Here is a 15,131-nt window from a genome sequence, read left to right on the forward strand (position 1 = left end):
GCCTTGACCCACAGATCCCTGACTCCAGGCAGGATCCCCATCCGGGTGCACTCGCCGGTCCTGCCTGACCATGTGCTCCCACCCATGCACCTCCCTCCCCAGCAGCCAGCAGGAGCCTGCACCCCCCTTGCAGCCTGATTCCAATGGGACAGACACCCATATGGCCAGGCCAAACCCCAGGTCACACCACTGTGGCCCCTTCAGCTAGGGATCCCACTGGGAGGGCAGCTAATGTGTTACAGGGCTTGGGTATTGGGGAGCCTGCAGGCCAGATGAGGAAGGGGCAGAGGTGTTCATGGTGGGGAGCTTAGGAAGGGGTCCCCAAGGACGTTGGGAGGGGAGGAAGCAAGAGGGTGGAGGGGGCATCCATATCTCCACCTCCCCCAGCCGTCAGCCCTCCTCCCCCAGCCTTGACGGGAACTAGAGGCCAAAGTCTGCCCCAAGGCCAAAAAACTGATTGTTTTGCAAGAAGAGGGCAGGAGTGGGACTGCAGAGGGATTGGCAGGGGAGGGCACAGCCCCTCATCCTCTAGCCTGGGCTGGGGGCCGTGTCTGGAAGGCTGAACTGAAGCCTGGACTGTGCCCCCACCCTGGGACGGCGGAGGCAGAGAAGGGCCTGGGCTCAGGCTGCCTGCCAGGGCTGATAAGGGGCCTCTTGGGGCTCCCACAAACGGTTTATCACCGGGGGTGGGGGCCAGACTGCAGGGCTCAGGAGGGGGCACGAGCATGGAGCGGCTTTGGGGTCTACTCCAGAGAGCGGTAAGATAGAGTGGGGTTGGGGGACCCTTAGGCCTTCTCTCCAGGTCCTCAGTCCCCTCCCAAACCTCAAGGCTGGCCCCTCCCCTTCCCACCTCCTACTCTCCCCTCCAGCCTGCCTCTTGGGACCCTCTCCCCTGCCTTGTGCTTATGGCACCCCGAAGTCACTGACCCTGTTATTGCCAGATTCCTCCCCATCCTCCAGGCCTCTTTCCCCGATTTCATGTCCACCACGCCCCCTACAGCAAAGGTTGTCCCCAGGACCCTCTCAGACCATCTACAAGCGTGTGGAGGGCACCCAGCAGGGGCCCCTGGAGGAGGAAGAGGAAGACAGGGAGGAGGGGACCGAGCCACCGGCCCACTTCTTCCCCATGGAGCTGAGGGGCCCCGAGCCCCTGGGCTCTCGACCAGCTCGGCAAAACCCCAGACTCTGGGCAGCAGCGGGACGAAGAGCCACCCCCTACCTGGTCCTGACAGCCCTCCTGATCTTCACTGGGGGTGAGAGTCATCCCCACCCCCAGTGGAGGGTCTGGGCTGGGGGGGATATCTGGGGTCCAGAGAGGGGCACAAGGAGAATCTCCATCTTGCCACCCACCAGCCTTCCTCCTGGGCTACGTGGTCTTCCGGGGGTCCTGCCAGGCATGTGGGGATGACGTGATGGTGGTCAGCGAGGACGTGAACCACGAGCTGGGCCCGGACTCCCACCAGGGCACGTTGTACTGGAGCGACCTCCAGGCCATGTTTCTGCGGCACCTGGGGGAGGGGCGTCTGGAAGATACCATCAGGTGAGGATCAGCCGGTCCCATTCCAGGCCCTCAAAAACCATCATCTGCTCAGACCCAGCCTCCCTTCCTCTGCAGCCTGGACCCTGAGTCCTTCCACCTGCTGCCCTGGCCTCCTTGTTCAGTGGCCCTGGGAAGGATAGAAGGCGTTTGCAGCTGAGGGGAGGGAGGGCAGCAGATGACCCATGTGGAAGCTGGGGGAGCTGACTGGATGAGCACCGAGGGGTCCAGCATCCACATGTGAAGTGGGACAGACCCGGAAAAGTCTTGAATGCCACACTGAGGAGCTTGGATTTTGACCTGTGTCAGTGGGGAGGTCTGGGGGGCTCTGAGAAGGGGGGACTTAGGGAATCAGAAAAAGAAGCAAATGCATTCGTGGGCAAAGACCATCCCGCAATCTGTGGGGTCTGCCAGCCCAGCGTGAGCAGGCTAGCGTTTCTTTGGTCCTGCTGAGGTCACCTTTTCCTACCGGGACGGAGCTGCCCGGGGAAGGTCCAGAGAAGAGGTCAGGAATCATTTTTTCAGTGGATTTTCCTGGGTTTCCTAAGTAGAAAATTATATAATCTATATTTAGTGAGAGACGCGTAGCTTCTCTTCCAATGCATGTATCTTTTATGTCTTTTTCGTATTGCATTGGAGAGGACATAAATTTAGGTGATGAGATAGTAAATATCCTTGCCTAGTTCTGAACTTTCATAGGACTATTTTTCTAATACTTTGTCATTGTCGCTTTTTTTTTTTTTTGAACCCGGTCCCTCGGCAGTGACCACCAGGGAATTCCCCCAGTTAGGTTTTTAAAAGCAAATTAAGGAAGTTTCCTTCTATTCCTAACTTACTAAGACTTTTTCTTTTTTTTTCAAATGATCAGGAAAGGAGGAACAAGAATCAATATTTTTTTCAAATACTTTTCCAGAGTGTATTGAGATGAGCACATGATTTTTCCTCTTTAACGTTTATGTAGTCATTTGTATTAATAGATTTCCTTGTCTTCACGGGATCAACATAAACTTGATCGAAGTGTATTATTATTTGTTGATACACTGCAGGATCCACTTTGCTTGAATCTGTGGCATCAACAACATACATGTTTTTTTGTTTTGGTTTTGTTTTTAAATTTATTTATTTTTGGCTGCGTTGGGTCTTCGTTGCTGCACGTGGGTTTTCTCTAATTGCAGCGAGCGGGGGCTACTCTTCATTGTGGTGCATGGGCTTCTCATTGCAGTGGCTTCTCTTGTTGTGGAGCACGGGCTCTAGGCACATGGGCTTCAGTAGTTGTGGGGTGTGGGCTCAGTAGCTGTGGTGCATGGGCTCAGTTGCTCTGCGGCATGTGGAATCCTCCTGGACCAGGGCTTGAACCCGTGTCCCCTGCATTGGCAGGTGGATTCCCAACCACTGCGCCACCAGGGAAGTCCCTACATGCATGGTGTTTTTTGTTGTTGTTGTTTTTCCGTTGAGCAACACTTAGTAGTCTGGGTACAGCCTGAGCAAGTGGATGGTTTGACAGATCTAGGGGGGGTGGGGGGTGGCACTGTGGATGCCATCAAAGGGCAGGGAGGCAAGACGGGAGCAGTGAGAGGGAGCGGGCAATGAGGTGATGTATGACTCTGGGTTGGATGGGGAAGGAAGGGAAACCAGGGAGGAGCTGATAAACATGGAGAAATTGGACAGTGTGGAGCGCTCCATGGGGTTGAAAAACAGATATAGTGAGCCTAAGGGAGTGAGTTCCAACCTGAAAAGCTCCGGTCAGGGAGTGAGATTCTGGGACTTTTAAGATTTATATGATAAACTGTGTCCTATTTATCTTGGAGTCTCCAGCACCTACCACCATGCCTAGCACTTAGTAGGTGTTCGGTAAATTGGATCAGTATTCCAGAGATGGAGTTCTGGGGACAAGATCCAGGATGTGGCCATGGAGGTGGCTGGCCAGATGCCAAAGTCTTCACTGAGAGTGGATAAGTGACCAATTGGCTAAAAGATAACAGCAGCGAGGAAGGACAGAGGGTGGGACTGCCGGACAGCACGGACTTGGACGGAAGAGAGTTTCATGGTCAGAAACGTGAACAGTGGAGCCAGAAGCACACCTCCTCTCTGGGCCTGGGTGGTATGAGAGCCTGAGCTGCCTTTTTCACATGTCCCGAAGGAGACCTGGCCTCCCAAGGGACAGCCAGGTCTCTGCCAAGGCAAAAGCTAGAAGGCGTATTTGGTGATGATGCTGAGAAGGGAAGTTTGTTTGCGGTGGAAAGAGCACAGGTGGAGCTGGTTGGGAGAGAGGTTATGCAGGGGCCATGCCGGCACAGGCGAGATGGAAGATCAGGGAGAGTTCCGGTGACAGCAGGCTGGCTAGTTAGGTGGTGACTATGGAAGAAGACAGGGTGAGGTCTCCAAGCAGACAAGTGACCCCAGATTCCACCGGCAAACTTGGTGTAAGGTGTCTCCATTAGGCCCAGCTGGAGGATGAGAGAGATGCAGGGCCCCTCACCTCTGCCCAGACAGCCCTTTGGAAGAAAAGTGTTTTCATGCCGGGGGCAAAGCACAGGCCAGTGTGTGTATGTGTGGAGGGGACAGTAGGTAGACTGGTGAGTTTGGCCTGACCTGTGAAGAACCTAAGGGGTGGTGGACAGGACCCCTGGCTGTCAGAAGCTGAGGTTTAAGCAGAAAGAGGCCCTGGAGACCCTCCATGGCGAGCCTGGTAGTGATGGCAGGAGAGCCTTAAGAGCCCCTCACCGCCCGGGGCTGGGGCCATCCCACACCTCTGGCATCCTTCCCCCGCTCCCGCCCTCTCCTCCAGGTCCCCAGAAGTCCCTGCCCCTCTCTCCTCCCACGCCCCAATCCCTCCTCTCCCTGGCGCAGGCAAACCAGCCTTCGGGAAAGGGTAGCCGGCTCGGCCGGGATGGCAGCCCTGGCTCAGGACCTCCGCGCGGTGCTCTTGCGCCAGAAGCTGGACCACGTGTGGATGGACACGCACTACGTGGGGCTGCAGTTCCCGGACCCGTGAGTGCAGGGGGTGGGGGTGGGGGCGAGGAGGCGTGGGCAGCCTGTGGAGGGGACGCTCACCACCCCCGCTCCTCAGGGTTCACCCCAACGCGCTGCACTGGGTGGATGCCGCCGGGAAGCGTGGGGAGCAGCTGCCACTGGAGGACCCGGACGTTTACTGCCCCTACAGCGCCACGGGCAACGCCACGGTGAGCGCCCCCTGCCGGCGCCCCAGGATGGGGCAGCGTGCGCGCTCCCTGGCGGTGGAGCAGGGGCGCGCCTCACTGTCCTCCCCGCGCTCCCCTCCCCCAGGGAGAGCTGGTGTACGCCCACTACGGGCGGCCGGAGGACCTGCAGGACCTGCGGGCCCGGGGCGTGGAGCTGAAGGGGCGCCTCCTGCTGGTGCGCTTGGGGGTGATCAACTTTGCCCAGAAGGTGAGGGTCCCTGGATGCGGGTTGGGGCGGAGCGGGGAGGGTGCGGCTGGGGAGTCCGGGGAGCGGATGGCGGCAAATAGGAAGCGTCTAGGAGGCGGTCACAGAGAGAAAAGGGAGAACCAAATGGGTCGTAAGAAACCGTTGGCAGGGAACAAAATCAGGAGGTTGGGGTGGGGAACAGAGACGGGAGGGAATGTGGGGTACAGGGAGGTTTGGGGGCTGCCGAGGCACTGCGGGAGGGCAGAAGGCGAGGTCCGGGGGGTGCCCACAGCCTCTCTGTGGATGCACAGCTGCAGATCAGAGGCTGTGCCGTTCCACTCTTACTTGCTCCTTCAGCCTTTATAAATCCGTTGTCTCTGGGAGAAGGGGTCCTTAGCCACCTCCCTTCCCCAGGTGGCCAGTGCCCAGGACTTTGGGGCCCAAGGAGTGCTCATGTACCCGGACCCGGCAGACTTCTCCCAGGGCCCACACAAGCCCAGCCTGTCCGGCCACCGGGCTGTGTATGGACATGTGAGTCTCGGGGAGCCAGTGGTGCCTTCCTGTGGGCCCAGGGCTGCACAGCCTGCCTAGGATGAGGCTGGCGCCCTATTCTGGGGAGCCCGGCTCACAGTTTCAGCGTGGGCAACCGTCTCCCCACAGGTGCACCTGGGAACGGGAGACCCCTACACACCTGGCTTCCCTTCCTTCAATCAAACCCAGTTCCCTCCGGTCCAGTCCTCGGGCCTCCCCAGCATCCCAGCCCAGCCCATCAGCGCGGACACTGCCTCCCTCCTACTGAGGTGGGGGCCATGTAGGGACCAGGAGGGGAGGAGGCAGGGAGAGGTAGGCCATAAGGTGCCTTTGGGTGAGCTAGAACAAGGTGGCTCTTCTGGGTGGGCACGGCCTCTTGCCATTTGGCGAGTGGAGCTCCAGCTGGATATCACACCCACCTCTGCTGGGCACTCTTGAGCAGGACACAACCTGCACAACTGTCCAAGGCAGCCCTGGCTGCACTGGCCCCTCAGGCAGAGTACAGATGCAGAGAGCTGGAGCCAGAGCAGGGGGAGGGAGAGAAAGAGTGAAGCGGGGGCTTTGGGCTCTTCTATAGCCTGGGACTCTCTGCCACTTCTAACCCTTTCTGCTCTACCCCTCCCCAGGAAGCTTGAAGGCCCTGTGGCCCCCCAGGAATGGCAGGGGCACCTCCCAGTCTCCCCGTATCGCCTGGGCCCTGGGCCAGGCCTGCACCTAGGCGTCAACAACCACAGGGCCTCCACCCCCATCAGCAACATCTTTGGCTGCATCGAGGGCCGCTCAGAGCCAGGTGTGCGTGCTTACCCAGCATCACCCACGCCCTGCAGCGGGGGGGCTGGGGTTAGCAGGGAGGGAGGCTGGCAAGCTGGAGGTGGGCTGGGACTGAGGCGGGTGGCAGTGAGGAGGCCTCACGGTTGAAGCTGTCCCGAGACAGAATGGGCAGTTCTGCACAGTAGTGAGTTCCCTAGCACCAGAGGTGAGCAAGCATGAGTTGGGTGATGTTACAGCATGAAAGGGAGGTCAGACTAAATAGATGAGCCTTTCAAGCATAACTTGTTGTGGATAACAGTGGGGAGTCAAAGTGGGTTCTCGAGCCAAAGAGTGTGGTACCTAGAAGCACTGAAGGAAGAGGCACAGGGACGCCTGTGATGCGGCTCAGATGAGGATGCTGGTGGGGGGGGTGTGAGTGGGAAGGGTTAGAGAGAGATTTAAAACCCGTCAGGACTTGGTGAACAGAGGGGCACACCAATCAGGGACGTAATGGAGCCCAGAATGACCCCAGGCAATGTGATGAAGGAGCAGCCCACCCAGGAAGGGTCAAGGGGAGGAGAGGAGCTCTCTTCAGGGGCAGCAGGGATTGCAGGGCCGGGGCTGCAGAAATGTGAGGGTCCTGGAGAAATGGACCCTCCCAGGGTCGAGGGAGAAGCCTCTGGGTTCTGCCCATGTAAGAGGTGGGCCCCAACATCCCCTCCCCCAGATCACTATGTTGTCATTGGGGCCCAGAGGGACGCATGGGGCCCAGGAGCAGCCAAGTCCGCCGTGGGGACCGCCATACTGCTGGAGCTGGTGCGGACCTTTTCCTCCATGGTGAGCAATGGTAAGGTCAGGGCCTGGGCCTGGGCTGGGCAGCTGGGGCTGTGGTCTGAGCTAGGACAGGGCAGAGAGCCAGTTACGAGCACAGGCTGGAGGGTGGCCACTGAGACCTGGGCTCCAAACCTGGCTCCTCCGTGTCCTGGCTGTGTGGCCCTGGGCAAGTCACTTCACCTCCATTTCCTCATTTAAACGTGAAAGTACTAACAGTCCATGTCTGAGTGAAGATTAAGCAGGAGATTCCCTGTGTAAGCAATCGCCATCACTGATACAGCTGAGTCGGGGCAGACCCAAGTGAGATGCGCTGGGATGGTGGCTTGATGGGAGGGAAGGAGAGACCCCAGGGGACCAGGACAGAGGAAGACAAAGAGGTGGGTCTTTGCCTGGCCCCCAGTCAAGCCCATTCTCCCTCCTTCCCCCCCCGCACCCCCATTGCCCCCAGGCTTCCGGCCCCGCAGAAGTCTTCTCTTCATCAGCTGGGATGGTGGTGACTTTGGGAGTGTGGGCTCCATGGAGTGGCTGGAGGTAACCTGGGGTCCTGGGCAGGTCGTCAGACAGTGGGGAGATGCAGGAGGATTTCATACTCCACGCCCCTCACCCACAGGGCTACCTCAGCGTGCTGCACCTCAAAGCCGTAGTCTATGTGAGCCTGGACAACGCAGTGCTGGGTGAGCGGGGGCAGTGCCACCACCTGGGCCCCCTCCGGTGCACCCTGCCCTCCGGGCCAAGCCTTGAGCCCGGCATCCCTCTCCGCAGGGGATGACAAGTTCCACGCCAAGACCAGCCCCCTTCTGATCAGCCTCATCGAGAACATCCTAAAGCAGGCAAGAGCCTGGCCAGGAGTGGGGGATGAAGGGAAGCTGGTGGCCGCCAGAGCCTGACCGGTGCCCCCCACCCTGCCCCCAGGTGGACTCTCCTAACCGCAGTGGGCAGACCCTCTTCGAGCAGGTGGTGTTCAACGATCACAGCTGGGAAGCTGAGGTGTAAGTTGGGCAGGGAGGGGAGGGAAGAGATCTGGGGGGGGATATGTGGGGGGACCCTGAACCCACAGAGCGCTCCAACCTGCCCATCCCCAGGATCCGGCCGCTGCCCATGGACAGCAGTGCCTATTCCTTCACGGCCTTTGCGGGGGTCCCTGCCGTTGAGTTCTCCTTCATGGAGGTGAGACTTCCGGGCCCTGCCCCAGAGCGGCAGCCCCTGGGCCTGTTCGCACCGTGCCCGCGCGCCAGCTTCCGCCCTGTCCCGGCAGGATGGCCCGGTGTACCCGTTCCTGCACACGAAGGACGACACCTATGAGAACCTGCACAGGGTACTGCGGGGTCGCCTGCCTGCCGTGGCCCAGGCTGTGGCCCAGCTCGCCGGGCAGCTCCTCATCCGGCTCAGCCACGATCACCTGCTGCCCCTCGACTTCGGCCGCTATGGGGATGTGGTCCTCAGGCACATCGGCAGCCTCAATGAGTTCTCTGGGGACCTCAAGGTCCAAGATGCCAACCGGGCTCCCGGCTTCTAGCAGTGGGGGGGGGGCGCGCTATATCCCATTAAAGTGCTGCCCGGGCCAGGGGATCTGGCCCCTCTCCCCTTGGTCTAGGGCCCCTCTGGCAACCTGGCCCCTTTACCCCTGCCCCAGTCACTAAGCCCCTAGGACCCAGCTGGTACCCTCCCAACCGCACAGGTCTTCTCTCTCCCTTCATTCTGCCCCCAGCATTCTGTCCCCCTATACCTCCCCACTCCTGCCAGGCCCGGGGTCCCGGCTCCGTCCCCCAGCACCTGGACACCCACCCTAGGCCAGGGTCATGGCCCCTGCCGCCGGCCCCAGCCCGCGCCTTCGCCCTCAGGCCCGCGGGCTGACCCTCCAGTGGGTGTACTCGGCGCGGGGGGACTACATCCGGGCGGCCGAGAAGCTGCGGAAGGAGATCTACAGCTCGGAGGAGAACGACGAAAGACTGACGCGCATGTACAACGTGCGCATTATGCGGGTGAGGCCCCGCCCAGCCCGGCCGCCGGCCGCGCCGCCCAGCCCTCTTCCGGCGGCGTGGGGCCCCTCCTCTCGGGCCCTGCGCTAGTGCGCTGTCCTACCCTCGTTCCACTTTCATTTGTCCCTGCACTCTGGGCGTTCCCAGTCCTGGACTCACAGACCCGCCAAGCTGGAGCGACCACAGAGGCGGGCCCGCAAAGTGATGAGACAGGGAGGGTCAGCCCGTTAGCCATAGTCGCCAGGCCACCGAATGGCAGAACTGGGACAACCGCGCCCCCTCCGGTTCCCCACCGGCTTCTCTCTCTTCTGGAGAGAATAAGCATGTCCACGGTGATCCATGGTCCAAGAGGCACAGGATTATGGCTTGGGAGGTGCAAATGGTGTAAACAGTTCAGAGCGTAGAGAGCTCTCACTTCTGGTGAGATGGATGAAACCCAGAAAGGCTGCCTGGAGGAGGTGTCATGTGAAAGTTATACAAGATTATTATTCCCTCCTGCTTAGCTTTGAATGCTTTGCAACCTGCACCCCAGCTCCAGTTCCAACCCATCCTCTTCCTTCCATTTCCTTACCCCAAGAACTCAACCCTGCAGCCCTTTGATCTCTGGAAATGGGTAGGTAGGCACTGTAGGAGAGGGGAAAAGTCTATAGGGCAAAATGATAAGCAGGGCCATCCTCAGTGAGTGTGGGGTGCACCGGGACCCCGCAGTGTACACATGCGCGGTTTGGGGATGATATGTCTGGCCCTTGCAAGGTCTTGTTCTTTCTCCCCGCTCCTTTTTCCTGTTGTGTCCCTGCCTGCTTCCCTTGGCATCACTCATACCGTCTTTCTGTTTGCAAGCCCACTCATCTTGCTCTTTGGTCCTGGCTCCTTTCTCCTGGAATGGGCGATTCATTCTCATTCACAGATCTTGCTTTAACCCCCGCTGTGCCAGACTCCATAGACAAAAAAAGACACCCCCCTCACCCTATCCCTGAAGTTGCATTGTGCGCCCCAAGGGATAAAGGGCATCTGTGTGTAAGGGACACGATTCAGATTCAGGGCTGGAGAGTAAAAGATGCAGGGCTTCAGAACCTCAAACAGGGCTGGGCCAGACCCAGGGAACTCTGTGGTTCTAACCCAGAGGTTGGTAAACTAGCCAGCAGGCCAAATTTGCCTTGCCACCTGTTTTCGTAAATGAAGTTTTATTTTAACACACCCACGCTCGTTGATTTTCCCATTGTGTGTGGCTGCTTTTGTGCTACAGCAGCAAAGTTGAGTAGTTGCAACAGAAACAGTGTGGCCTGCAAAGCCTAAAATAGTTACGATCTGGCTTTTTCAAAAAAATGTTTGCTGACCCCTGCTTTAGACTATAATGTGGGTCTTGAGGAACAGACAGAACTTGGGTTGGTGCAAAAAGAGCATGTTTCAGGATGGAGACACCAAGAATAAGGGCATGGCAGTGCAATAGGCCTGGCTTTCCTTGGGAGTAGTGTGTAGACCAGCAGAGCCAGAACAGAAGCCCTGTGGAGGAGCAGAGGGGAGTGGGTTACGGATCCACTATGGGGAGACTTGAATGCCAGTATAAGAAGTTTGGGTTCTGGGACTTCCCTGGTGGTCCAGTGGTTAAGACTCCAAGCTTCCACTGCAGGGGGCACGGGTTCGATCCCTGGTCAGGGAACTAAGATCCCCACATGCCACACGGCAAGGCAAAAAAAAAAAAAGGATGTTTGGGTTTTGGGGGTCTGGGCATCAAGGAAATTTGGAAGGTTTTTGAGCAGGCCGGGGATGTCGGCAAAGTGGAATTTTAGGAAATACTTGGCCAGAGTGTAAATGGCTTGAAAAGGGAACGAAGTTAGTGATAGCTGAGCTCTGGGTGGGTGAGGGGACTGAACTGATGTGAGACATTTGGAAGGAAAAATGGACAGACTGGATGTTGAGGGAAGAGGAGGAGAATAATAATAGCAGCTGCCATTTATTGAGGGCTATCATGTGCTAAGGCTTTACTTCACTTTCTCCCGTAGGACTCCTCCAAATCCTGTGAGTTTGCTATTAATTGTACACAGTAACTGAGGCTCAGAGAGGCTAAGTGACTTATTCAAAATCACACAGTAAGTGGTGAAGCTGAAATTAAGGACCAGGCAGTCTGACCCCAAAGAGAAACTGGAAACCAAAGTCTGACCCTGTGTCCACCCAACTCTTATTCACCTTTGAGGTTGAGAGCCTGGCACCTGGGGTACGCTCATGAGGGAAAGTGGGTGCGAAGGTCAGGTTTTGGAAGAAGTTGGTGTCCACGTGTGTGTGAGGCTGTGGCTGGGTACCCCCTACCCCAGTGGGGAGGTCCAGCAGACTGGGGGACGGGATTCCAGGCGATGATTTGTGGAGTAGACTTAGCAATTGTCCCCATGAGGCCCCAGTTGAAGCCAGGGGTGTGGATGAGCTCTCTGAGTGAAAGGTGGAGGACTTAAGAAGACATGAGTGTGTGAGACCACCCCTAGAGATTCTGATTCTGCTGGGGTGGCACCCATGCAATGGTAATTTAAAAGTCTTCCTCAAGTGATTCTGATGTGCAGGCAGGGTTGAAAACCATTGGATTGTAGGTAATGAGGAGAGGAGAGAGTAGAGGTCGAAGCCTGCGCCCGCCCACAGGTGGGAGCAGACGGAACGGGAGAAGCTGGCAGAGAGGTGGGAGAACTGGGCTAGGAGCGCGGCCATCTCAGGAAAGACCGACAGCATCTGAGCCAGGAGGGTGAGGGCCCAGAGTCAGGCACTTCATTAGGGCCGGCCTGTCCCCTTGTCGTTTGACTCTGGGTTGTGGGCATTCACGCAGGTGAGCAGGAATGACTGGGGTATGGGGAGGTGAGGAACAGCAGGACGATAGACCGTTCTTTGAGGCTTTGGGCAGGGAAGTGAATGGGTGAGGAAGAAAGATGCAGACTTGGAAGCTCAAGGGGTAGAAAGAAAGGGATCCAACCCAAAACACAGTGGGAGGACGCATCCTACCTGACTACTGATGACGTTACAGAACGACCATTCCTGATTGGGTAGCCGAAGGGAGGTGGGACTTAAAGAGGCTGCTCAACAATATTTATTAAGCGCGCCTGAGGTCCCAAGGTTGGTCTGGAGCTGCTGTTCGAGCTCCAAACTGATTCCCTTCTCGGCGCAGGTGGAGTTCTACTTCCTGTCCCAGTACGTGTCGGCGGCCGACTCACCGTTCCGCCACATCTTCCTGGGTCGCGGAGACCACACGCTGGGTGCCCTGCTGGACCACGTGCGGCTGCTGCGTTCGAGTGGCCCCGGGGCCCTTGGGGAGGAGGCCCAGGTGGCGCGGGGCCCGGGCTTCCAGGAGAGCCGCTTCCGGCGCCAGCTGGCCCTGCTCACCTGGACGCTGCAGGGGGCAGCCAACGCGCTGAGCGGGGACGTCTGGAACATCGATAACAACTTCTGAGCCCCGTGGGCAGGTGAGGGCGGGGCACATGCCCCTGCCTCTGCCCCCTGCCGAGACCGCCTGCTGTCCCCTCGAGTGATTTCTGGGTGACCCAGATGCCTGTGCACCACCTCCCATTGCTGACTCATTTTTAGCCCTTACTGTACCTGCAAGGGCCCCAGCAATGACGCCAACGTGGACACCCACACACCACAGGCCCTGCAATGTAGGTGTAGGTGAGCAGTGCCTTCCATAATGGGATGGCCATACCGTCAGCTAATCAGGGAGCAGCATCTGCTCTCTCAGTCACGTCCCCTTCCTCTTCAGGAGCAGGGTCCCCCCCTCTACAGCTAGAGACCACTCTGGAAGGTTTCCTAGGCCCTGGGACCTGGCCAGCCTTCTTGGTGGGAAAGCTCCACTGGGACCATAACTTTACGGCCAACCCGTGTCCTGCAGTGGGAGGGGCTGGGGTTTGAACCTCAATAAACCACCTGTGGCATCTGTTGTTTACAGGCACTTTTATGCATCTTCCTCACCCTCACCTCACCCAGTCATCCCTCCCTTGAGAGCTAGGGAAGGGTCGGGCAGAAGGCGCCAGAGAGGATGCAAGTGGGAATGCTGTCTCCATGGGGAAAAGAGCTGTTCCTGTTACCTAAGGAACTAAGGAAACTGCCTGAGGAAATAAGGAGGGCCCTTCTCCAAAGACCACCACGGGTCGGGGGCTGGCTCTGTACCTTCTCCTGGGACCAGGGACGGCTACATAATTTGCAAGGCCTGGTACGAAATGAAAATGTGGGGCCTCTTGTTCAAAAAGCAAGATTTCCCTGGTGGTCCAGTGCTTAAGGCTTCGCACTCCCAGTGCAGGGGGCGTGGGTTCAATCTGCGGTCATGGAACTAAGATCCCGCATGTTATAAGATGCAGCCCCAAAATAATAATAATTATGTTTTAAAAAGCAAGAACAAAGTTTTTTTCTTTCTTCCACAGTCTCTCAACCTGTCGTGGTGGTTTTTAAGTTGTTATTTAATATCCAGGTCCCTGAGACAAGGAAATACTCCGGGACAGATCCCCATAGGCACGCGGGGTTCTGCCCCATGACTTGCTACAGATATAGCACATGTGCCCAACCCTGACCCAGACCCAGACGTGGACCCTCCGAGTGCCTGCACCCAGGTCCCTACTGGGGAAGGAGGGTGGCAGCTGTGGTTGGGTGCGGGCAGGGAGCCAACAGGTGAGAACCCATCCAGGGGAGGCAGGACCCCCAGCACGTGCTCCACTGTCTCATCGGGCTGCACTTCTAAAGCATAAGTTCAGAGGTGAAATCATTAGGAATTTCAAGATACAGACCGCAGAGCACTAACCCCCAAGCACAGGGCCGCATTTGGAGCACAGAGCCCTGTGAGACTGCAGTGATTACACAGCCATTATATTAGCCCAGCCTGGGCTCTCTCTCCCCTATTGGGTCCCCTTTGGCCAATTGTTGTCCACTGAGGTGGAAGCTGCAGGAGAACAGGGAATTACGGGTGCTGCTGGCACCACTTTACCTTTAATCATGGTCTCAGGGGGCTATGGCCCTTGTTCTTCCCGGCAGCTGTGTAAATCCTAGGGTCCGCCTCTCAGGCTCCTGGACCTCTCTTGCTCCCAGTATGGTGTGAGAGGTCCTAGGCTGCTCCTCAGATGCTGGGAAGTGAAGTCTTCTTAGTTTATGGCTTGGGATGCTCCTGGGTTCCAAGATGAACTTGCCTCCTCCTTACCTCCCTGAGTCTGACTTGGTGGGTTCTCAGGAGCCTGGACTAGGGGTCAGAATCCTCCTCGACCCCTTACTTCCCTGACATACTGTCCAGAACGAATTTCCCAAAGTCCTTTCTCAGCCCTTCCCCACCTTGTCCATTTGCTCCCTGTAGTGGACAGAATAAAGTTCTGGACAAAGATGTCCACATCCTAATCCCCAGAATCTGTGAATGAACGTTACCTTATGTGACAAAAAGGGCTTTGCAGATGTGATTAAGTCAGGGATCTTGAGATGGGGAGTGTTTGGGGCTGAATTGTTTCCCCCAAAATTCATATGTTGAAACCCTAACCTCTAGTACCTCAGAATGTGTTTGTGTTTGGAGAGAGGGCCTCTAAAAAGGTGATTAAAGGACTTCCCTGGTGGTTCAGCGGCTGCCGATGCAGGGGACACAGGTTCGAGCCCTGGTCTGGGAAGATCCCACGTGCTGCGGAGCAACTAAGCCTGTGCGCCGCAACTACTGAGCCTGTGCTCTAGAGCCCGCAAGCCACAACTACTGAGCCCACGCACCACAACTACTGAAGCCCATGTGCTCTAGGGCCTGCGTGCCACAACTACTGAGCCCACATGCTGCAACTACTGAAGCCTGCACGCCTAGAGCCTGTGCTCCGCAGCAAGAGAAACCACCGCAATGAGAAGCCCACGCACCGCAACGAAGAGTAGCCCCCGCCCGCCACAACTAGAGAAAGCCCGCACGCAGCAACAAAGACCCAACGCAGCCGAAATTTAAAAAAAGAAGTGATTAAGTTAAAATGAGGCCGTCAGAATGGGCCTAATCCAATCTGACTGACATCCTTATAAGAAGAGGAAATTGGATGCGCGGAGAGACACCAAGGATGTGCGTGCACGGGAGAAAGACCATGTGAGGACACAGTGAGAAGGGTGCCACCTGCAAGCCAAGGAGAGAGGCTTCAGGAAAA

General features: G+C 57.5%; 1 protein-coding gene across 1 annotated transcript; it reads left to right on the forward strand.

The window, feature by feature from the left end:
- Positions 1-722: 722 nt before the first annotated feature.
- Positions 723-13,372, forward strand: TFR2 (transferrin receptor 2). The gene is made up of 18 exons (XM_059036386.2): positions 723-758; positions 1,001-1,253; positions 1,354-1,540; positions 4,388-4,528; positions 4,608-4,719; positions 4,823-4,945; positions 5,339-5,455; positions 5,585-5,724; positions 6,082-6,245; positions 6,933-7,052; positions 7,488-7,570; positions 7,650-7,713; positions 7,802-7,869; positions 7,952-8,028; positions 8,122-8,206; positions 8,295-8,522; positions 8,881-9,021; positions 12,164-13,372. Exons 1-18 carry the CDS (start codon positions 726-728, stop codon positions 12,443-12,445), a joined length of 2,418 nt encoding a protein of 805 aa, XP_058892369.1. The 5' UTR covers positions 723-725; the 3' UTR covers positions 12,446-13,372.
- The last annotated feature ends 1,759 nt before the right edge of the window (positions 13,373-15,131 follow it).

The sequence above is a fragment of the Kogia breviceps genome, chromosome 14 (assembly GCF_026419965.1).
Source record: "Kogia breviceps isolate mKogBre1 chromosome 14, mKogBre1 haplotype 1, whole genome shotgun sequence".
NCBI lineage: Eukaryota > Metazoa > Chordata > Mammalia > Artiodactyla > Physeteridae > Kogia > Kogia breviceps.

Excerpts from the sequence above, each read along its gene's own strand:
- TFR2 (XM_059036386.2), top strand. The coding sequence starts at position 726 with ATGGAGCGGCTTTGGGGTCTACTCCAGAGAGCG. Across the intron at positions 759-1,000 it reads GGGGTCTACTCCAGAGAGCG|CAAAGGTTGTCCCCAGGACC; the intron begins GTAAGATAGAGT and ends CGCCCCCTACAG. Across the intron at positions 6,246-6,932 it reads CGAGGGCCGCTCAGAGCCAG|ATCACTATGTTGTCATTGGG; the intron begins GTGTGCGTGCTT and ends CCCCTCCCCCAG.